Source organism: Polypterus senegalus, chromosome 7 (genome assembly GCF_016835505.1).
Source record: "Polypterus senegalus isolate Bchr_013 chromosome 7, ASM1683550v1, whole genome shotgun sequence".
NCBI lineage: Eukaryota > Metazoa > Chordata > Cladistia > Polypteriformes > Polypteridae > Polypterus > Polypterus senegalus.
Window position 1 is genome coordinate 45,163,817 of NC_053160.1, and position 24,038 is coordinate 45,187,854.

Here is a 24,038-nt window from a genome sequence, read left to right on the forward strand (position 1 = left end):
CGCTGAAATTCTATTTTCCCTCGTGCTTTTGCCATTGTCTTTTCACAGAACACTGAGCTTAAGGGCTGTTTATATTGTTTTGCATATTCAAAGAGGAGTAATTCTGGGAGGAGTTGGGATGGGGGCTGCAGGCGCGTGCACGTGCGTTAATTTTCACGCTGATCGGGATTTATGTAGCGGAAGAACGTGGAAGTTGGCGAATGCACAGATTTATGCATCTGGATTATTCTGTGCGTACACACATTCCTGCTTTTGTGCTTACGCCATGTTATAATGTGAGTTCTGCGCATGGCGTTATACATGAGGCCCCTGGAATTCATGTGTATTATACTTTGATACATATAACCTTACCAAAGGTTGTTGCAGACCATGTATACCACTTCATGGCAGCAGTATTCCCTGATGGCAGTGGTGTCTTTCTGCAAGATAATATGCCCTGGCACAATGCAAAAATCAAGGAATAGTTTGAGACCTATAGCAAAGAGTTCACGTTGTTGACTAGGCCACCAAATTCATCATCTCTCAGTACAATCGAGCATCTGTGGGATATGCCAGATAAACAATTCCCAATCCATGTAGGCTCCACCTTGCAACTTACAGGATTTCAAGCATCTGTTGCTAACTTCTTGTTGCTAGATACTACAGCACACCTACAAAGAACTTTCAGAATCCATGACTCAATAGGTTAGAATTGTTTTAGCAGCACAAAGGGGACCTATACAGTATTAAGCAGGTGGTTTGAATGTTATGGCTGATCAGTGTATACAAATATGTTATAAAGCTGTTATAAATTAAGTAAATGGCAAGTCGAAATAACACTAACAGTCAAGAACCTAGATAGAAAAGATAAGTGAGAGATTCTGCAAAATTTGTTCTGACTGTCCGCATCAAGAAAGGACATTTTATAAACATTCAAGTTACAGCAGCAATTTGCAAATTAGCAAGCAGAGTGCCAGTCTTGTTTTTCTAATTGTCATGGCAGCCAGGAGGAAAACACACTTAGCCAACAGCTGAACAAAATATTTAGTAAATGTGGTTTTGGTGGAAGTCAGTATGCAAGTGGTAGGTCTTATTATAAAGAGTCAGTCTTTGATGATTATAGATTAAATATATGAAAGTCCGTTAAAGGAGATTAACAAGGAGGAATATAATAAAATGCTGACCTTGAATTAGACTTATTTCAATATTTGATTTTATCACAGAAAAATTAAAGGACTTTTTCCACTTTTAAACTGGAAGAATTAGCAATAAAGCAAGGTACAGGCTGAAGTTGTTTATTTCCCTAGGAAATTCAACATCTGCAGTTAAAACAGGAAGGATATGTAGGTATTTTTTATTTATTTGTTTTAATTTACAACATCCTATCGTCCAGTCAGATTAGCAGAAAATATAATTGTGATTGTTGCCAAAAGATAAATTACATATGCAGACCAGGTCCAATATATGACCATGAAAGTGGATAGGAAAAGGATTATTCTGGATTAGGCCAAAGCAGTTAAAAGACAGAAATTAATTGGCAAGTTTGTGTGGTATAATCAGTGTAAATTGTAAAATGGTTGTCTGTTAAGTAAAACTTAACAATACTGATGATTTACTCTTTTAAAGTTCCACTAAACTGGAGGACAAAAAGACTGATGATCAAGATGAGACCAAAATGTACAGTGTTAGTAAGAATTACTTATGAATACTTTGAGATCACTTTAGTTTTTTTTTTTTTTTTAATCTGGTGCCTTCTGATTTACTGGAATGAGAAAATTTCCACATATGATGTACTGTGATCCCTCGCTATATTGCGCTTCAACTTTCACGGCTTCACTCCATCGCGGATTTTAAATGTAAGCATATCTAAATATATATCACAGATTTTTCGATTGTTCGTGGATTTCTGCGGACAATGGGTCTTTAATTTATGGTACATGCTTCCTCAGTTTGTTTGCCCAGTTGATTTCATACAAGGGATGCTATTGGCGGATGGCTGAGAAGCTACCCAATCAGAGCACGTATTACGTATTAAATAAAACTCCTCAATGATATACGATATGCTTCCTGCGCGGTGCTTCGCACACTTCAAAGCTCTAACAGCCCGTATTGATTTTTGATTGTTTGCTTTTCTCTGTCTCTCTCACTTTCTCTGACATTCTCTGCTCCTGACGGAGGGGGTGTGAGCAGAGGGTCTGTTTGCACAGAGGCTGTTTGCTTAGAAGATACGGATGCACCTGTAAAAAATGCTAAAAGACTACCTTCACATTGATCCCTTCATTGTGCCCGCTTTATTGCGGTGCTTCCCATACTTAAAAGCCCAACAGCGCTATTGATTTTTGCTTGTTTATTTTTCTCTCATTCTCTCTGACATTCTCTGCTCCTGATGCACGCACTCATTTGAAGAGGAAGATATGTTTGCATTCTTTTAATTGTGAGAAAGAACTGTCATCTCTGTCTTGTCATGGAGCACTGTTTAAACTTTTGACTAAAGGGTGTTATTTCATGTCTAGAGGGCTCTAATAATGTTAAAAATCATATTTAGAAGGTTGTAAACAGGTTTTCTATGCTCTAACTGTGAAAATATTAGATTTATAAATAATCGTACTTCGTGGAAATTCATTTATCTGTCTGGAGCGGATTAACCGCGATAAACGATGCTTTTCTGTATAACTGTGCGGAGAATATTTATAAACAGTGTGGGAGAGTTTCTAAGGGCTTAAAATATATAAAAATAACCATACAAACATATGGTTTCTACTTCGCGGATTTTCACCTATCGCGGGGGGTTCTGGAACGCAACACCTGCGATCGAGGAGGGATTACTGTACCATTCAAATAGGTGTTCTCTCTATTTTTACCTTTAGATCCAAAATAAATGAAATTTTTAGACCATTTTTGGACAATATTTTCTTCAGGAAATGACACTCTATTTTTAAATAGTTAACCAATAGCTAGCTGCCTTCAGCAAAAGTAATCTGGAGGACTTGAAGTTGTGCATGATGTATCAACCAACCCCATAATGGCATACGATGGGTCAAAGATACTTCTTTTCTCAGAACTTCAAAAAGAAATTTGCAGTATAAGAATGTGGTGTGTTGTTTTACGTTATTTCGAGGTTGCTGATCACAAATACAGTATATTTGATGTTTAATTCTTTACCAATGGTCCTAGCCCTCTAAGAGCCACTCCCAGAAGGTTAAAAATGACAGTTTTCAAACATAAGCATGTGTGGGGTATTAATTTAGGCTATTTCAAAGTCAGTGGTTACGAATGTGACATTCATTTACTTGAGATCTGCCACCTGTGGACCTATGTTACAGGGTGAAAATGACATATTTCTATTACAATCAAAAATATTTAGATTTTAAACATTTAAATTGAAGTAACATATTTTAATATTTCACGTACTTCTACCTCACACCCCAAATTAGGGTGGCTTATGCTTTTTTAGACTTACACACATTTGCAATAATGAAGATGTATGCAGTATTTTATACTCCGCTGCTCTCCTTCAAAACAATTACCCCTAGGTAGCATTGAGGTAGCACGGAGGTGCGAGAAAAAAGGTATGTTTGTTTATTTCTTTGAGTTAAGCAAACCATTTTAGCAGGAATACAGGCGTTCCAGTCTTGTGCAATCAAGCCCAGAGACAGTATGGTTTTTGTTTTGCTTCAGTAGTTATACTAGTCTTTGATAGATATTTCATTATTCCTGGTATGGGTGGGGGTGTGTGTGTATTTATACAATAAATCTGAAATGTTTTTTTCTTCATTAATCAAATCATTGTAATAAACACATCAGTCAAAGTGAAAAACTTTAGCAAATATTTTAAAATGGATTTTTTTTTTTAAAATTATATACACATGTACAGCCCCCTACAAGCTGACATGTGGGGGATTTGTGGATCATATCCCATTGCATCTGCTAATTTAAACACACAATTTAGCACTTGGTGAAAAAGTGACATACTACTTGTTCTTTGAGCAGTGTACCAAAACCAAGCAACTATTTTCATTTAATAAACCAGAAATTGTTGACAACATTGCGGATCACAGGGAAAGAAGTTCTAATAACTTAAAGCAGCAATTAGTACAAGAAACAGGCTTTGGTTTGTTATCCATGAGCATCATTTATGGTGCTCAGAACTTTGCATTGCTGCCAGTGGACCATTTTCATCATAGCCTTTAAAATGATCAGTATATTCTTTAATAACACTAATACATACATTTTTATGTGTAATATATATATTTTTTTATTTTAATACAACATTGTCACTTAGACTGGGCTACTTTTTCATGTGCCATGTTGTAGTTTTGGGTAAAATCCCTATGGCCATGTCATAGCGATAGCCAGTAATGTACAACTTCTCATCCAGTGATGCTGTGGTTGTACATTTTATGGAAGAACCAGTAGGTGACAAGCCAAAATGCCCCACAACTTTATCAAGGATATTGCAGGGATATGGGGATGACCCAGCAAATTTTTGGCAGATCCTAGAGGTCAGTAGCAGACAAGGGGAACAGTCCATGGTGAACCACACTGCTAATGGTGGAAAGCGCTGATACAGTTCTGTTGTGTGATCCTTCCTGCCTTCCATTAGCAGTGGAGTTGTTCCACTGAGTCTCCCAGATAATTCCAGAAATGAGAGCCAGCTTGCAGCCAGCCTCCAGAATCACCTCGCTGTTACATTTACAATATATAGTTAACAAGTGCTGCAGTATGACTGTCTTATTAAACAGTTTTTGCCATATTTTCTTTCCAGATTTAAAGGGTTATTGTAGAATTTCATATATAGAATTCATCAATTGTGTGTGATAAAATTAATTTTTCTATATAAATGAGGTTCACTTTATGTAAAATATAAATCTTTGGTGTGTTTTATTAAGTTCCATACAATTAAACATTTTACTTTTGTAATATTTTGGTTTTGTGTTCAGGATTTCTTTTTTTTTATGTAGGTTGGAGTAATTGATTTTTCTATGTACTTAAAAGATGGAAGTCACAGCAGTAAAAGTGCCGAAGGGTAAGACAATTCAGTGTAATATCTGTTGTCGTCTGTTATTAACAACAATCACAGCTTTGTTTTAACACTTTCAGGATAAAAAATATTGTTACCACTTGTGTTCTATTTCTATATCTGCAGTAGTGACAACTTTATAACAGGTGCAATGTGAAATAAAATTGTTAATACGGACCTTAAAGCATACTGTATAATTTTAATGTGATATATTGGTCACTGGTTCTGTATTTATGAAAATACAGTGAAAAAGATTTCTAAGAGGGATTAAAATATGATTTTTAACATTTTTCAAATAATGTGCTTCCTATTAAATATATGTAAACTATCTTAATGTGTGTGCATCCTGTTATAAAGTTTCACTCCTTTTACTGGTAGCTGCATTTCTTCAGAACTACAAGATGAACTTGCTTGCTGCTTTTACATTCAGCTTTATTATACAGTGCATTTTCTTTTTCTGTTTCAAGCGATGGGCAGATTACAGCAATTCTTGACCAGAAGAACTATGTAGAAGAACTTAACAGACACTTAAGGTATAATGAAATGAATGTTGAGAAAGAAGCAAATCATAGACAAAGTTGTGTACAAGTTCAGAGTTGGTTTTTAATGGATATTGCCTGCAAATAATTTAATAAGACAGCTGTTAGGCATTCTTATTCACTACTATGTGGAGTTTGTAAAAGGAGCTTGAATAAAAAATAAAATATGCAAGGTCTAAATCATGTATTTTATTTTGAAGGTTGTGGTCCAATGGAAGTTTGATTATGTTTTTTAGGTGTGGTATTCCCTTTCACTCCTTTCACTGTGACTGCAGTTTTTAAACAAATTTTTTTTTTTTTATCGAATGCTGAAAAATAAGGTTAATTTTAACCTTTTCAAAAATGATTTTGTGGAATTATAGATCAAAATGGTAAATCAATGCATAGCTTTTTTTCTGAGAACTGTGCATACATTAAATTTCTTCTTGACTAATGGACAAAAATATTTGTAGGTTCAAAATCTTCAGTTTTGAAACATGAGTAACAATACGCATTTTATGAATACACTTGACAATGTTTGTTTTAATAAAATAAATAAAAGTGCAGCATCTGTAAGTACAACAATTATACTGTTTTTGTAAATACAGTGCAGTGGTTATGTTTTTTTAAGATGAACATTGTCTACTCTATCCATTAAATGACATTTTGTTGTCACTGCTTATGAATAGAGAGTAGCATTAGGAGATGACACCTGGAGCTCATGATTAGTTGAGTAAAAACCAAAAACACATTGTATAAGTCATAGCTAAAATAATGTTACTAATTTACAGATACATGTTAAAAATCCAGAAGTCCTCTGTGTGATATTTGACAGTAAATAAAGTAAAATTTCTAAAACTGTTCAGCTGAAACACAGCTGTAAGATTTAAAAAGTATGTATCTGGTTGTTGTTTAGTATAATAAAAAAAACAATCAAATGTTGTTTACCAGTGGAAAAAAAAAACAAAACAAAAAAACAACGAAAATAACTTCATAGGTACAAAATGTTTATTTGTACGACTATGTTAAATTGATATATTTATTGCTTGCTTGCTTTTTCTCTCTTTGTCTGCTTGCATCTAAAAATATTGATTATTGTTATTTTAATTCAATATTTGGTTGCTTGATCAGCATTGTGCTTTTCGGAGTTGATTCAGTAGTACTGGGATAAGGCAGTGGTATACTGTGGTCAACTTTAAGAATGGGTGATTAATCAGTATAAATACCATACAGTATATCTATATTTTAAGATACAAATATATGTAGAGAGATGCAAATATAATATCTCTGAGTTGATTGTAATATTTCTTTTTTTTTTTACATTTTTTTAAATAGTGCTTCTGTGAATAACTTGCAGGCCAAAGTTGATGCCTTAGAAAAATCCAACACAAAGTTAACAGAAGAAGTTAGTATTACATTTTAAATAACCTTTTAAATCCCATTGAAGCTATAATTTATTACCAGTAGTAATATTTATTTACTTTTTTTTTTTTAATAGCTTGCAGTAGCAAACAACAGGATCATAACTTTACAGGAGGAAGTTGAGCGTGTAAAACAAGAAAGTTCATACTTGTTGGAATCTAACCGCAAAGTTTGTGAACCCATATTTACAGTTTGTAATTAGGTTCATTATTGACTTGTCAAAAACTGTAATTTTTGTCTAATTTGTATGCATGCATTTTTATTTTTTTAATCTGTCTTTATATAGTATCTATGATGTGGTACTGTATTAAGTTCTACTAAATAAAATTAATGTCAAAAAAGAAAGAATTAAAAAACTGATCTACCTTTTTTCTGTGTATACTAATACTTTTTTCTTTAAAGGTGGATGTTAGTGCAGATGGAAATGTCCTAGGTGAAGCAAGAAAACAGCTGAAAGAAGAAACTCAACTACGCCTGGTACATTTCCTTTATGTAGTATTTTGCTAAAAATGAACATGTTACTGTAAATATCACTATATCAATGTTTAAAGGAAGTCACACCTGTACTGACAGTTTGTAAATTTTTTTCATTTACAAGATTAATTTATGCATTACACCATTCTTACATCATGGAATTTGCCATAGTTTCCAGAATTGCAGTTCTTTAATATACTAATATGTGTAGATGTTTTTAAGTTTTATTCATGCATTTTAATCTTAATGAAGTTTATTCATTTCAGGTTTATTGCCTGTATTTTTTTTTGTTTTTCTTTGAGTAAATGGGAAAAACTCTATTAAGCAATCTTTTTGCACTCTTGCATGGGGCATAAAAATATGAAAAATTTCCCTTACTTGTTTATCAGTACACTTGGCATTATTCACCTCAAAGCAACAGTGAAACCCTATAAGCAATAGTGGTTCTGAAAGTGGGATTTGCAATTGACATGCTGTATAACTCTTGCATGTCAGACTCCTCCAAACTCTCCTCCAGTGCCCTGGAGTAGATTGCAAATGGAGGATTTAAAGGCATTTAGCCTGAAGGCACTTGCATATGTCATCTCTGCCTAGTCACCCTCTGTTTTATGCCTTTTTCCTAAAATATTTAGGACCACTTGTTTTATTTGTTCTTTTATTGGATTCCTAAAATATCCATCCTTGTATCTTTTATTCAAATTAAAAATAAATATAATTATTTGTAAAATATATTGACATTTAATTAATTATCTTAACATTGCAATATATTGAAGAAACAATGAAAAACAAATGAAAAAATATGTCAAAAGAATCCTGTTTTTGCTGATGTGTAATGAAAGTTGTTGAAAGTTAGCATACTCAGATGTGTGATGTAGTCTTTTCAAATAAAGCCAAATATCTTTGCTTTAGTTCCACCTTGGCTGTCTTTTTCCTGGTTTGTGTTATAGTTAGCATATCTTTCACCTTCAGACACTCCAAAGCAGTGCTTTTTAATGCTTATTCCTTGGAGTGTACCATAGAATAAGTGAGGGTTGCCCTATACATGGTATGATGATTACTCTCTTGTACGTTTGCTGCAGTCTTCACAAAGGTACTTGTTTTAGACCTTAAATTTATTAATAAAATCCTGTTTGTTGCTAGTGCCATTATATTGTTTTTTTAAAGCTTACTACATAATTAATATGCCATTTCAAAAACAGCCTGTTTTTTATTAAATAAAAGTTAGTGAATTTCTCAGTCATAACTTACAACAAGCAGGTATTTTTAGGGATAAATAATGACCAGTAATTACAAAAATACACAATTTGTCACTGCAGATATTTTTATAACAACAAAAACTGCTCACTACTCACTGGGCCTAATCATTGTATGCTTAATTTAAAAAATTAATACTTGGGTATTTTTGAAAATAAAGTCATTTTAAAGTGCAGAATTAGTTCGTGCAGACATTTTTTCATAACTTAATTTCATAAGTTACTTCATTATCCTCTGTCTCATGACAGTAGATCAAGTAACAAAGGCGACGTCCTGAAGTGGTCATCCACTGTGCAAATGATACACACAAATTTCTTTCAGTCTCTTGTTTTCACTGGTGTACTGCCCACTGGGGTCGAGGGATGGTCCAGGGTTGGTAATTTAAAAGCAACATTTGCAGAGTATTGAAAAATGGGGGATAATTGAACTACTGTGAGAGTACATTTAATTTAAAATGCATAAGGATTATAATTTCTACCTCTCTGGTTTCTTAGTTTCTCCAATTAAATTACCTCCATCATATTTTTCCAAACATATATATATATATATGTATGTGTGTGTGTGTGTGTGTGTGTGTGTCATTTTTAATTTCACAGCATTCTCAAGATTTAACATTTCTTCACCACCTGTGCTGCACAACTCATCATTCAGTTGTCATTGTCAGCTAAGAAACTGCAACTGACAAGGCAACCAGCAAATGCAATCAGACCTGACAGTCTAGTTCCTCCAGAATACAGTTGCCCAGTTGTCGTCCTTCGTTCCTCATTTTACTCATGCTAGCTCTCTACAGTCTCCTTTCTGCAGTATTCCAATAGCGACAATGATTCAATTCACAAACTGAAGAAAAAAATAACACACATCCTATGTCCACTTTAAATAAGCTTAACGTCTATTTTGCAACACAACTCTCAGCTTGTAAGTACAGGGACGTGACTCAGATGCCCATACTGTTACAACATTTTCTAAAAGTTGGGTATGTGGTTATACATATTTTAAATATCTGTGCAGGAAAAAATAATTCTGATTCTGCAGTTCATCTGTGGAAGGAAGCTTCTATTGCAGTACCTTGCCCATGGCTCTCCTTAGGAGGCTAAAGTGTGTGACTGTTTAGTAACTGTCTCCATCCTTTTCTAAATGGGGCTCACCAATTTATTCTACAGTTATGTAACCTCAGTTACTGCATTTTACCCAGCACTAAAAGGCATGTTAACTATAACATCTATGCTGTTAGTATTTCAAACTTGCAGGCTTGCCAGTATAAAGCATGCTAATCAGTGTTGTGAGCTTGACCAAAAAATTGACCCAGTCTCAAACTATTTTTCCAGTACCACTTCCTAGTAGTTTCTAAAGCTGGTTCTGTCAGGATCAGTATTAATGCATCCTTAGTGAGTGTAGTTTATGCTTGTAGTTTGCAGAACTTTTCTGAGGTTTCTTTTAAAGACATTACTCTATGGCATCAAAAAATTACTCTCATGCAGTTGCCTTTGTTTCAGCCATTAATGCAGCTGCTAGTTCCTGACCTGCCTTAAAATCTTAGTCAAAACTGGAGACCATTTTGCTTACAATATTCAGAGGTTGTCCTTGTTTAATTTAATAATTTCTCTTGTGGTTGTTGTCGACCAGCAAGTCCAGTGGCTGTTGTTTTTTTTTTTTACCTCACATCCTTACAGCTGTGTCCACTACCAAGGACTTGAACAGCATTCATTCACTCTGCTTTCACAGACCTCTTCCATGATTCAGCAGAAAGTTTTTCACAGGTAAGGTTTGGGCACCCTTGCCTAAAATGTCTTGCTGTGAATAGTTAAGTGAGCAGCAGATGATCTGACCACCTAAAAGCATAAAGTTATAGGTAACACATTTCTTTTCAGCATTTTATGCAAATTTAGTATATTGTTTTAGTTTTGTATAATTGTACAGTGAAAAAAGGAAAGTTTGGGCATCCCAAGATATTTGAGGTCATAGGTAACTCTTATGAAGGACTCCAACCTTAAGTAGCTCATCGGGGCTATGACTTGTTGGCAGTCATCGTTAAGAAAGCCCAGATGATGCAAATTGCAAAGATGTATACATTTTCTGATTTTACAAAACTTTTCCCAACAATCAGCAACCATGGTCTCTTGTAAGCAGCAGCACTGCACTCTGAAAAATAAAATCATTTATGCTTACAAAGCAGGAAAAGGCTACAAGAAGAGATAAAAGTGTTTTCAGGTAGTTGTTTCCTCAGTTCGTAATGTTATTAAGAAATAGCAGTTAACAGGAATGGCAGAATTCAAGTTGAGGTCTGGAAGACCAGGAAAACTTTCTGAAAGAACTGCTCATTGGATTGCTAGAAAGGCAGATAAAAATCCTGTTTGACTGCAAAAGACCTTCAGGAAGATTTAGCAGACTCTGGAGTGGTGGTGAACTACTAGAGTCAGCAGAAGAAAACCTTTCTTGTGTCTTAGCCTCAAAATTCAGTGCCTGAAACTTGCAAATGAATATCTAAACAAGCCTGATGCATTTTTTAAACAGTCCTGTGGAGTGATGAAGTCAACATAGAATTTTATGGCCACAATCTGGTATGTTTGGAGAAAAAAGGGTGTGGACTTCCAGGAAAACCTCTCCACACATAGGGGTGGATCGATCACGCTTTGGGCTTACAGTGCATCCGGAAAGTATTCACAGCGCATCACTTTTTCCACATTTTGTTATGTTACAGCCTTATTCCAAAATGGATTAAATTCATTTTTTCCTCAGAATTCTACACACAACACCCCATAATGACAACATGAAAAAAGTTTACTTGAGATTTTTGCAAATTTATTAAAAATAAAAAAATTAAGAAAGCACATGTACATAAGTATTCACAGCCTTTGCCATGAAGATCAAAATTGAGCTCAGGTGCATCCTGTTTCCCCTGATCATCCTTGAGATGTTTCTGCGGCTTAATTGGAGTCCACCTGTGGTAAATTCAGTTGATTGGACGTGATTCGGAAAGGCACACACCTGTCTATATAAGGTCCCACAGTTGACAGTTCATGTCAGAGCACAAACCAAGCAAGAAGTCAAAGGAATTGTCTGTAGACCTCCGAGACAGGATTGTCTTGAGGCACAAATGTGGGGAAGGTTACAGAAAAAAATCAGCTGCTTTGAAGGTCCCAATGAGCACAGTGGCCTACATCATCCGTAAGTGGAAGAAGTTCAAAACCACCAGGACTCTTCCTGGAGCTGGCCGGCCATCTATACTGAGCGATTGGGAGAGAAGGGCTTTAGTCAGGGAGGTGACCAAGAACCCGATGGTCACTCTGTCAGAGCTCCAGAGGTCCTCTGTGGAGAGAGGAGAACCTTCCAGAAGGACAACCATCTCTGCAGCAATCCACCAATCAGGCCTGTATGATAGAGTAGCCAGACGGAAGCCACTCCTTAGTAAAAGGCACATGGCAGCCCACCTGGAGTTTGCCAAAATGCACCTGAAGGACACTCGGACCATGAGAAACAAAATTCTCTGGTCTGATGAGACAAAGATTGAACTCTTTGGTGTGAATGCCAGGCGTCGCGTATAGAGTAAAGCAGGCCAATACCATCCCTACAGTGAAGCATAACGGTGGCAGCATCATGCTGTGGGGATGTTTTTCAGCGGCAGGAACTGGGAGACTAGTCATTATAAAGGGGAAGATGACTGGAGCAATGTATAGAGACATCCTGGATGAAAACCTTCTCCAGAGCGCTCTAGACCTTAGACTGGGGCGACGGTTCACCTTTCAGCAGGACAACGGTTCACCTTTCTGCAGGACAACGACCCTAAGCACACAGCCAAGATATCAAAGGAGTGGCTTCAGGACAACTCTGTGAATGTCCTTGAGTGGCCCAGCCAGAGCCCAGACTTGAATCCGATTGAACATCTCTGGAGAGATCTTAAAATGGCTGTGCACCGATGCTTCCCATCCAACCTGATGAAGCTTGAGAGGTGCTGCAAAGATGAATGGGCGAAACTGGCCAAGGATAGGTGTGCCAAGCTTGTGGCATCATATTCAAAAAGACTTGAGGCTGTAATTGCTGCCAAAGGTGCATCGACAAAGTATTGAGCAAAGGCCGTGAATACTTATGTACATGTGATTTCTCAGTTTTTTATTTTTAATAAATTTGCAAAAACCTGAAGTAAACTTTTTTCCACGTTGTCATTATGGGGTGTTGTGTATAGAATTCTGAGGAAAAAAATGAATTGAATCCATTTTGGAATAAGGCTGTAACATAACAAAATGTGGAAAAAGTGATGCGCTGTGAATACTTTCCGGATGCACTGTATGTTGCAGCCAGTGTCACAGCGAACATGTCATTGGTATAGGGAAGAATTGATTCAAATATATACCAGCAGATTCTGGAAGCAAACATCAGACCATCTGGTAAAAAAAAAAAAAAACACACACCTCAAAATCTACAAAGGAATACCTCAAAAGGTATTAACTGACAGTATTTTCATGGCCCTCACAATCCCCCGACATAAACATCGCTGAATATCTGTGGATAGATCTCAGAAGAGCAGTGCATGTAAGAAGGCACAAGAATCTTGCAGAATTAGAAGCATTTTGCCAGGACGATTGTGTGAAAATACCCCAAGTAAGCGCTGAAAGACTCTTTGTTGGCTACAAAAAGTGTCTATAAGCTGTGGTACTTGCCAAAGGGGGTGTTACTAAGTACAGACCTTGTCTGGTGCCCAAATCGTTGCTTCAGGCCCTTTTATTTCTTTGGTATTTTGTATCTGTGCATAATGGAAATTAATATTTTAAGCAAGATTACATTTTTAAGAAATGTGTCATCTTTGACTTTATGCCTTTTGGTGATCAGCTCATCTTCTGCTCACTTAACAATTCTCAGTAACTAACATTTTAAACAAGGGTGTCCACACTTTTGCATGCCACTTTATGCATTTGTACATACCTGACTATATAGTACAGGGGTCCTCAATCACAGTCCTGCAGGGCCGCAATGGCTAGAGGTTTTCCTCCCAGCCAGTTTCCCAAATGCGAACTTAGCTGTTGCTGATAATGAAAGTTGGTATTTAACTCTAGGCCTTGTTAGCGGTTTCATTCGTCAAAGACAAATTTTAGTTACATTGTTGATTAGAGGTCCTCAATTACAGTTCTGCAGGTCCGCAGTGGCTGCAGGTTTTCACTTCAATCATTTTCTTAATTTGAACCCATTTATTTACTACTAAAGCAATACAGTATTTGAGATTTTAGTTATCTGGCCTGTTACAATTCAGAACCCTTAATTGCCTGTTTTCGTTTTTAGCAGCTGCATGTAAGTTTTAATTGTTGCCTGTTTAATTAACCAGGCATTACTTAATAATGTAATGCAGATAATCAATAAACCAGCAGCTGTCCAGCTAACAGCCTTCCTTTTAAACCTGTCCATATGCACCATCAGGTATCTGTGTTAAAAATAAATAAATAAACGAGAGAGGAATTGGAAGGACTGTTAAGTTTAAATCTGTTCTGGTCCACAAAACACATGGATACTAACTTCAGAGAAGGAAACTCCACAGTGAAATTCATATTTCCCTTGGATGAATGAATCCACTAACCAGCCAAATTGTTAAATACCAAGTTTCATTATCAGTAAGGACCGTCTTCTAATTAGGAAACTGGCTGGAAGGAAAAGCTGCAGCCACTGCAGCCCTCCAGGACCATGATTGTGGACCCCTGATATAGTATTCTGCAAGCATTGAGGTTTAAATAATCACTTTTAAAAAATGAATTCCCATCCATTGATAAAACAATTCAAGACTAGCTGATGACAATGGCAAAGTTCTCTTCTAAGACACAAATCTAACTGTTTAAGGATAAACATTTTATATTGTGTAAAAATACACAAAAATACAAGCAAAATGAATAATAAAATTATTTTTAAAAAAGCTGTAAATTGTACACAATATAAGTAACTACTTAACGTGAAGCCAGCTTTGGGCTACTTGTAAACCCATCGTATGGTACACAGATTTGGAAGTTGCAACAAACTTGAATCAAAAGATAAAAAACATGATCGATATTATCTATGGAATCACAATAGTGCATTGTAAATTAAAACATCAATGAGTTATTCTCCATTGATTTGTTTTTTTGTTTCCAGCAGGGGTTAGAGAGTTGACTAATACTATAGGTACAAATTTAGTCTTTCAAAAATACAAATGCTATAAAGATAATATGTATAAAATATCTTATATTGTGAACATTGTCATTTTGCAACATTTGAAAAGAATAATTTATGTGCAACTATTTAGATGAATATGAAAGAGCATTAATTTCAACAAAAAGTCTCAGATAGTGAACAGTAGATGCAATTGTAATGGAGAAAGCAGATTAGCAAAATAGTACGAGTAATTATTTGAAAATTATTTAGCTGAATGAGTATCGCTCAATTATGAAGACATTTGACAATTATTGTAAAGCAGACAAATATGGTTTTCAGTGCTTCTTTCGTCAGTTGTTAATCATTCATTTATATCTGTATTTTACTGTGTGAAGTTTCAATGAACATCATACTTTTGCAGAACAAACCAGAATATGGTTTAAACAAGGTAAAACAAAAGATTCTTTCTTTTTTATTTGAAAGTAGCCTGTATAATCTGAATTTGTATTAAATATTAACAGCGAACCAGCTTTAATAATCTAACAGTATTCATTGTATGAAGCTGGTAAGTGCAGCAGTTTACCTTTGCTGTGTTTAAGAGTGAATTGTAGTTTTTAGAGGATTGTGAACCAGGCATCCACTGCAAGGAAAAAGGAAAAACAGGTCTAGTGTAATAATTAATATTATATTCCCTCTATGTCTTTGTAAACCATTTTGCTCTTATGTCACATGGTATATTTGTGCGTGGGTGTGCATTTGCCTTTTTAATGCAAAGTTAACCATGAACTGTCTTTTATTTTATCTATATTTTATTTATCTTTTATCTTTAATCTTTCATTATTTTTAATGTTAAAATATAATTTTAAAACAAATAGAAATTAGGAATAATTGGTTTTATTTCTACAAGCTGGATGCAAAAAACACAAGAGATCAGTCTTAAATACAATTAAATACTGGAAAGTACTTTTATTTAAACCAGCATGAAGACAATTCTTGGCTTATATATGAAGAAACTGGGGGGAAAAAACATCTTTTCTCCTTTTTTTTTTCAAAATTATATATCAAGCACATTTGTCTCGTCTAAAACTCTCCAAAATGTTTCCAGGGCATGGTCCAACCTGCGAACGCTGCAGTCAAGTCCCAGCCTCACTGGGTCACATGTTCTGGGCCTGCACCAAATTAACATTATTCTGGACCAAAATTTTTAATTAACTTTCAGACAGCTTTGGTCTCACAATCCCTCCTAACCCATTAAAAGCTGTGTTTGGGGTTCTTTCAGATGGGTTTAAAGTGGAGAAAGACAAACAAACTGTGATTGCATTCACTACACTTTTGGCACGCAGACTTATTCTGCTAAACTGGAAGAACCCAAACTCTCCTCTTTTAAGTCAGTGGGAAACTGATGTTTTATACTATTTGAAATTGGAAAAAATCAAATACTCAGTTAGAGGATCTGTATAGACTTTTTTAAAAACATGGCAGGATCTAATCAGTAATATTATAAAATAAGCTATTAAAGCACAGAGGAAGCAATTATTTCTGTATTTCTTTGTCTTCTGCATTCATCTCTATTGGCTTATCAGACTTAATTAAGTTAGGTATGTTTACAAGCCTTAAATTTTACGCCGTTTACCTTGCTCTCTCTCGGGGTTTTTTGTAAAAATTGATTGATTGATTTGTATGGAATGATTGCAATAAAATTAATTAAACTTAATAAAAAAAACCCAAAACGTTTTGTTTTAATATCATTCATACATAAACTAAAACATGTTTTGCTTCGTTTTAAGACCCCTCATAATTGTGTATTTTATATACATATTGTTTTGAACATTTTAAAATGAGTGTTGCGGGGGTTGACTTGTTCTCAATCCTACTTTTTTTAAAAATTGATTGATTTGTATGGAATGATTGCAATAAAATGAAAAAAAAAATTTAAATAAATAAATAAAATAATAAGAGTGTTGCATCTTCCAAACCGATTTTGTCTTTAAAGAAGATTTTTTTAAGGTTTCACTTTTATTTTATATTGAGATAATTTCTGTAATAAAATGAATTACAATAGTATGCTTTACTCCATTACTGTATTAAATAACTTTTTTGCTTACAAATGGTTAACTTTTTCATTTTGCTTTGTTTAATTTCTCATTAAAGTTTAATTGTGCTGGTCTCAACCGACATTAATTTAAAGTACATCTTTTTTGCATTGCGTTACAGACAGACATGTTATTGAAAGCTAGCATCTGTTTATAACTACCTATGAATACATTTCAGGTTCAGATGCTTTTCAGATGGATCTCTTACTGTGAATAAAGCTGAGAATATAGGAGAGACGGTTTTTAATTGTTGCTTGTTTTATAGGATGTTGAGAAGGAGCTAGAAGTACAGATTGGTATGAAGCAAGAAATGGAATTGTCCATGAAAATGTTGGAAAAAGATATCTGTGAGAAGCAAGATGCTTTGGTGGCGTTGAGGCAACAGCTTGATGATCTCAAGACATTGAACCAAGAGCTTTCTCATAAATCACAGGTGTTTAACAATGAAGACATTTGCATGTGTTATTTGGGGAAACAATTTCTTTGATTGTTATAAATATATTATAGTTTTGACAGATAGGGGGTGCCACTGAGCCCCAAACCCTTGAAACAACTGAAACACAGATAGTCATGGGTTCAAACAGAGGCTTTTATTATAAAAATACCTCACAAAAGGTTTCTCCCAGGTCACACAAGCACAAATATAAATAATTCTTCAATCCACCTCACTCTAGTGTGTATTGACATCTTTCATCCCGATTCTGGCTCACCACAGGAGGTTGGACAACTTCCTTTTATTTTAGTCCCAAGAATACTTCCGTTGCCAGGGCATAGCCTGAAGGAAGCACTTCCATGTCAGGTGGAAGTCCTGAAAAGTAGGGATTGAGAGTCCCTGCAGCACCCCCTGGCAGCTCACATGGGACCCCGTAGGGCTGACTCTCAGCACAAAAACTACCATCATGCCCTGCAGGGTTCCACATGATTGCTGCGGTCCTGGGATGCTGCCATCTAGCGGATGTTGGATAAAAACATTCAAAATTAAGACGATCCTGCTTGGCATGGTATTGTTTGTTTATTAGAAACTGTAATTACCTTTATGAATGTGTGTGCATGCCTTATATACCTAATATTGGAGGGTTGTCTTCAGCTCCTAGTGGTCCTCAACTGGATAAATTGACTGATGCACATTTGAGTTCCTCTACATAGGTAAACTTTGCTAGCACTTTATTTAAAAAAAAAATGCCCTTTATCATTTAAATTATTTTTATAGTGCAAACTTCAAATTACAGAAAGTCCAGCATGCTGTCCTCCAATTTATCATTTTTCTAAAACCTGTTTATTCTAGTTAAAAGGCCACAGGGAGCCCGATCCCATCCTGGCAGAATTGACTGAAGGCAGGAGCCACCTCAAGATGGGGCAGCAGGCCTTTGGAAGGTTTCACTCATGCACACTTCCACACAGTAGGCCATTTAAGCTAACTTAGCCCACATTTCCCAACTGTATAGAATGGATGGGTTAAGCCTAACCTGTGAAAACTAGATAGTCTACACGCTCCATATCCCAGAGTTGCATACCCTTTTAATAAACTGTGGGAACTGTTTCTAATTTGTGGCATCAAGCTCTATGAAGAAAATATGTTTTTATTCTTTTCACCTGTTGCAAAATGACAATGTTCACAATATAAGATATTTTATACATATTAACTTTATAGCAATTGTATTAACCATTTTATATTTATTGGGACTTATTCTGCAGAGTTCTGACACTTTGATACAACAGAAAAGTGAAATTATCAAACGTTTAGAGGACCAAGCAAGTAGAATGACTACAGCTCTTAAACAGCTGGAACAAAGGTAACAAACTCCCATTACTGTGTATGACATTAATAATGAAATGCTGTTGTGATTTTATGGAGAAATTAAATCGCTGTATATCATTTGTTAAAACCGACCAGGTGCAGTGAAAAAAGTATATTCATATCCTATGGTACTTTTGTCATAGTTGTTAAATCTGATGCTAGAAGGTAACTTCAGTGTTTTAAAATATAAAATAATCCTAGTAAAAAATAAATTATGTTTTATAAATAAGCTTAAGTAAGGAAAACTACAGTTTCAGGATAGCAACAAAGATCATGAACAGTTCTAGATTTATTATTACAGATCGGCCTATTACAGATACAAAAAAAGTATTTTGGAACAACATAATACAACTGTGCACTATAAATACACCAACTGTGCTTTGCTTTTGCTCAATGTGATACAGTGCATGAGAATTTAATGTTCTCATTTCCCAAAGACTATTATCAGAGGAAGTACATGCCTCATGTTGTTTCATAAAGGTTTTTCAGGGTTCTCACAGGATGAGCTGGTTTAGAGTAATATTGGGGAATTCTTGGTGTTTCAGTTTAATATTCATTCAGTTTTATCTAGTTTGTAGTTTTTCTGGGAGAGCAGCTTGGCGGCATAGTGAAGAATGCTGTTATCTCACATTTCCAGGAGATATGACTCCAGTCATTTTCTATGTGGAATTTTTACATTTTGTCCTTCTCTTCATGACTGTTTCTCTCACGTTCTCCTCCTACATCTAACTGACCTGTGCATTAAGTTGTGCATTACTGTTTCTGGTACTTGACAGGAGTAACAATATTTTCTGTATAATACGAAACTCTATAATAGTTATTCAGGTCTTAACTGGTGTAAAGTCAGTGATGAACTGTGAAATCATTTCTATTCACTTAGTTGTCTGATATCATTGCATGCTTCCAGGATTCAAAATTGTTTAAAATGATTATCTTTCTCCCTTTTTATCCAGAGAAACACTTGATTCTATTAATGATCATCTCTGAATTTTAGAGTAATTGTTTCAGACATGCCTACTGGCCTGAATGTTTGCTAATTTGAGCACAATTTTTCTAGATATAAAACCTCTTTTTGTAACCCTCTGCCATGTTTTGCACATTTAGTAAAATGATATGCAAGATGTTATACTTTTAAAAAAAAAATGTTATAGGGTGAAATTAGCCACTGCAATTTGATTTTAAAGGGTCATTTTTGTGTGGTTCTGTAATGAGAATATTAAGCCTTCTGCATGCTGTTTAAGTTTTTAAATGACAAAATCTTGCATTAGAAGTGAGGATTTCCCTCTTTAAAATTGTTTTGTTGATAATTGATAACTTCAGTGATATTTTTAATATAAACTTGTCATATTAATTGTTTTGTGCAACCTCTTTCATTTCATAGAAACGTGTTGCAATGTTTATTTGTGACAGTTTATCACTTAAGTGCTATAAATGGAATCTTTTCTTTTGCCTTCCCGTAATTCTTGATTTAATTTATTTAAAATAGCAAGAAGTGTTTTAGACTGCCATCCTAATTTTTTTTTCTTTTTTCTCTGTTTATCATATTTTTCTGTTTTGTTATACTTTATCATTTTCATTTCTGTCATTCTCCTTTTTTTTTTTTTTAATAGTGAAAAAAATATGGTGAAACAGGCAAGACACCTCAATTCTGCTGCAAACAAATTAATTCAAAAAATGTATTAGTTAATTTCGGTGGTCTGGATTTTCTTTAATAAAAATAAATTTGAATTATGCTGGAATTACATAATAGTCCTGAATTGAGTATCAGTTGCTAAGTACAGTATCCCTTTGTCAACTGTTAAAAAAATTCCTTAGTTTCATAGAAATATGTTTTCCTATTTGCATAACAAATAAAACTAAATCAGTGCTTCTGCCGTTTTATCTTCAGTTTGTTTTTGTTTTTTTTTTTTTTTTTTTTTTCTACTTACTAATACAGGCTTTTAGTTTTAAAACTACATTTACATTGTTTTAGGGTCCAGTGCAGAGCGTGTATAAATACCAAATATTGGATACTGTAGAAAGTGTACCTATCAAATAAAAGGCTAAACTATTCTAAAGATTGTAATGTTAATTGATAACTAAATATCTTCAACATCTCATTTTCCTGATACTGTAGGCTATGCATTTTCAAATGACAATAAGGGAGAAATATTTTCTGATTTCTGCAATTGCTTCTGGAATTAACAACGGCTATGTCTGGAGAAAGTGTTTGTTAAGAAAACTACTTTTCTTTCTTGCTGAGCAATCATGGCAGTTGTATTATAAAATCAAGAATTTGAAAAAAATCAAGAGAAATTTATTTCATAAGCACATTTAAGATTAGTACAATAAATTTATATTAAAATGTCAACGTGTTGAACTAAAAAAACACCAGATTTTAAGCCAGTTGTTCAGTGATTTTTTTCAAAAAAAGCCTTTCAAAATTACTTGAAGTCAGAACTGTCATTTTAATTTATTGCATAAATATAATTTATGTATACCTACAGCAGCAAATCTTTGTCACAAGCATTTTACAGTTATAATGGAACTATTTTAGCTACATGGCATTAATGAGCTTACACTGATCATTTTGCTTAATTAAATGCAGTACTTTTAACAAATACAGCAAATGAAAGAAGGCTACATATGAACTTAAGTATGACTGGTTCAGTGCAAAGCCATGGCAAAGTTCAAATTATTTGTAATTTTTTTATTAATTTTTCTTTTTTTACTAAAATAATGCCTGAGCTGATACTATATTTAAATAATTTTGAAGAGTGTAATTATGTTAGCCTGACTCATATCTGTAAACTGTAGTAAAATAGTATAATAAAGTCAAGAATAAAAACAATCTGCCTGATTCACCTTTTTACAAGAGTCTTTCATTGGTTATTACTTCCATATATTTAAGTTATCCATTTGGGTTATTTCATTTTTTTTTTTTTGGTTAACCCAGACCTTCCTTCCTACCATGACTTTTGTTTTTACCACAAGTTCATATGGCTCAAATTCAGATTGCGGCAGTCAGAAAGAGAACGGCAGTCAGCAGAAGAAGCTAACAGACTATTCAAGAAAGAATTTGGGGACAAGATCGAGAGCCTGCAGACTGAAGTAGAACAGCTGAGAAAGATTCGGTATGTTTTCTTAAAATGATTTTGCATGATGGATACTGTTTCTTGGAAAAACTTAATTTAATATATGACACAAATTCATTTAAGATTCTTAGTGAAGTACACTTGATAGGCATACTTTTATTACTTGAACTTTTTTTACAGAATGTTTCTAAACTTTCTTTCTGTACATTACTTACCCCTCCTTATCTACACTTCCTATATTGGGTGTTATCTCTCTACACATTAGTACTCTGATTGATAATATTGGTTAATATGAGTTCAGATACGCAAAAAAAAAAAAAAAACTTTGTGATACATTGGCTTTCAATTGCTATATATGTGTGCTTTATTGAAAATAAGTCATTTTAACCATTTATCAGTGATAATGTCAGTGTTGATTTAAGCTAAAGTGAATGGAGGTTAACACTCATCAAGGAATAGTTGAAAACTATGGGATAAACTACGTTCTCACTTTCTGTATTTTTTTCCTGGACCACCACCTTTTTTTTTAAAAAAAAAAAAAACCATTTATGTGTTGTCGCTAATAATAGAGTCAAGTAACTAGTTAACACAGACGATAAAAAAAATATAAGAACATCTTTTTCCTCAAGGTTCTGCTACTCATTTCCACTACCACTCACATAACTTGCCCAAGTGGTGGTGTGCATTGCCATCACATGCTGTATATTTGCATATTTCCTTTGTGTGAAAGAAATCCAAAAGAGGTATTGGCCAGTAATAATCTGAAGATCACTTCAGGTAAGTAATTACAAATCTGTATAAGATATTTTGACTGTGTGTTAAGACACTGATTAACAGAGTACATGCAAGTAGATATTTGCATAAAGCACTGATATAAGTATATATCATCCTTTTCAGTTCTGCCTAAAAATCAGATTGAGGGCAGGGCTTCGTGATGGCCATTGCAATACCTTGACCTTGTTGTCCTATTAGCTATTTTGCCACAACTTTGGAGAGGTCATTGTCCATTTGGAACACATTTACAAATTACACATTTGTGACTGAGCGTCAACTTACTAACTGACCTCTTGAGATGTTGCTGCAGTTTGTCTACATAATTTTCCTTCCTCATGATGCCAACTGTTTTGTGAAGTGCACCAGTCCCTCCTACAGCAAAGCACCTTCATAATATGATGTTCCCATCCCCATGTTTGGATGGTGTTCTTTGGCTTGCAAGCCTCACACTTTCTCCTTCAAACACAATGATGATCATTATGGCCAAACAGTTTGATCTTGGATTTATCAGACCAGAGGACGTTTCTCTAGAGAGTAACATGTTAGTCCCCATGTGCCATTGCAAACTGCAATGTGGCTTTTTTATGGTGGCTTTGGGGCAGTGGCTTCTTCCTTGCTTAGCAGCCGTTCACGTTATGTCAATTATAGGACTCATTTTACCATGGATATAGATAACTGGTCTACTTGTTTCCTCCAGCATCTTCACAAGGTCTTTTGCTGTTGTTCTAAGATTGATTTGCACTTTTCGTGCCAAAGTATATTCTTCTCAAGCAGACGGAATACATCTCCTTCCTGAGTGTTATGATGACTATGTGGTCCCATGGCGTTTATACTTGTATTATTATTATTGTATGTACAGATGAATGTGAACCTTCAGTCATTTGGAAATTGTTCTAAAGGATGGACCAGATTTGTAAAGGTCCACAATTTGATTTCCCCATTATGTCAAGCAAAGAAGCAGTGAGATTGACTCCAGTTAGGATAATTGAGAATCAGAAGCTGAGTGTCGGATTGCCTAAATGCTTGAGAATTTATCAAGCTGTTTAAAGGCACACCTAACAAAGTGTATGTAAACTTGTGACCTACTGGAATTGTGATATAGTCAATAAAAAGTGAAATAATATATGAACATTTTTGGAAAAAATCAGTTTTGCCCTGGGTAAAGTAGATGTTAGCCGATTTTATACTGAGTTTTAAAGAATACACCCCAAGTGTATGGAAACTTCTAACTACAAATATATACTACAACCAATTGAAACTCATTGACTACAGACAGGTGATGTACTGTATATTGAACTAGTTCTGTGACTTTTAAAACCAATTGGCTGCTCCAGTGAAGATTTAAGTATGTCATTTTAAACGGAGTGAATACTAATGCGAGTGATATGGAAATTAATTCAGACCTATTTTCAGACATCTGTTTATTTTGTAATTAATTGTTTCATGTTTTTACACTTAAATCTTAACTTTTGCAGTATAAGTTTAAATGAGTTAATGAGGTTCACATATAATGTCCTACATTGT

General features: G+C 34.6%; 1 protein-coding gene across 11 annotated transcripts in view; it reads left to right on the forward strand.

Annotated features, from left to right (window-relative positions):
* rufy3 (RUN and FYVE domain containing 3) overlaps positions 1-24,038 on the forward strand; it is a 125,270-nt gene that overhangs the window by 86,885 nt on the left and 14,347 nt on the right. For 6 of the 11 annotated variants that reach the window (XM_039758556.1, XM_039758550.1, XM_039758551.1 and 3 more), the window contains 8 exons: positions 4,941-5,005; positions 5,467-5,532; positions 6,853-6,922; positions 7,016-7,108; positions 7,342-7,416; positions 17,134-17,301; positions 18,564-18,661; positions 21,660-21,779. In XM_039758556.1, the coding sequence (XP_039614490.1) occupies positions 4,941-5,005; positions 5,467-5,532; positions 6,853-6,922; positions 7,016-7,108; positions 7,342-7,416; positions 17,134-17,301; positions 18,564-18,661; positions 21,660-21,779 (755 nt within the window). Of the gene's footprint in view, positions 1-4,940; positions 5,006-5,466; positions 5,533-6,852; positions 6,923-7,015; positions 7,109-7,341; positions 7,417-17,133; positions 17,302-18,563; positions 18,662-20,276; positions 21,506-21,639; positions 21,780-24,038 lie in introns of those variants that run through there. The other 5 variants (XM_039758559.1, XM_039758560.1, XM_039758561.1 and 2 more) reach the window with 3 other exon arrangements.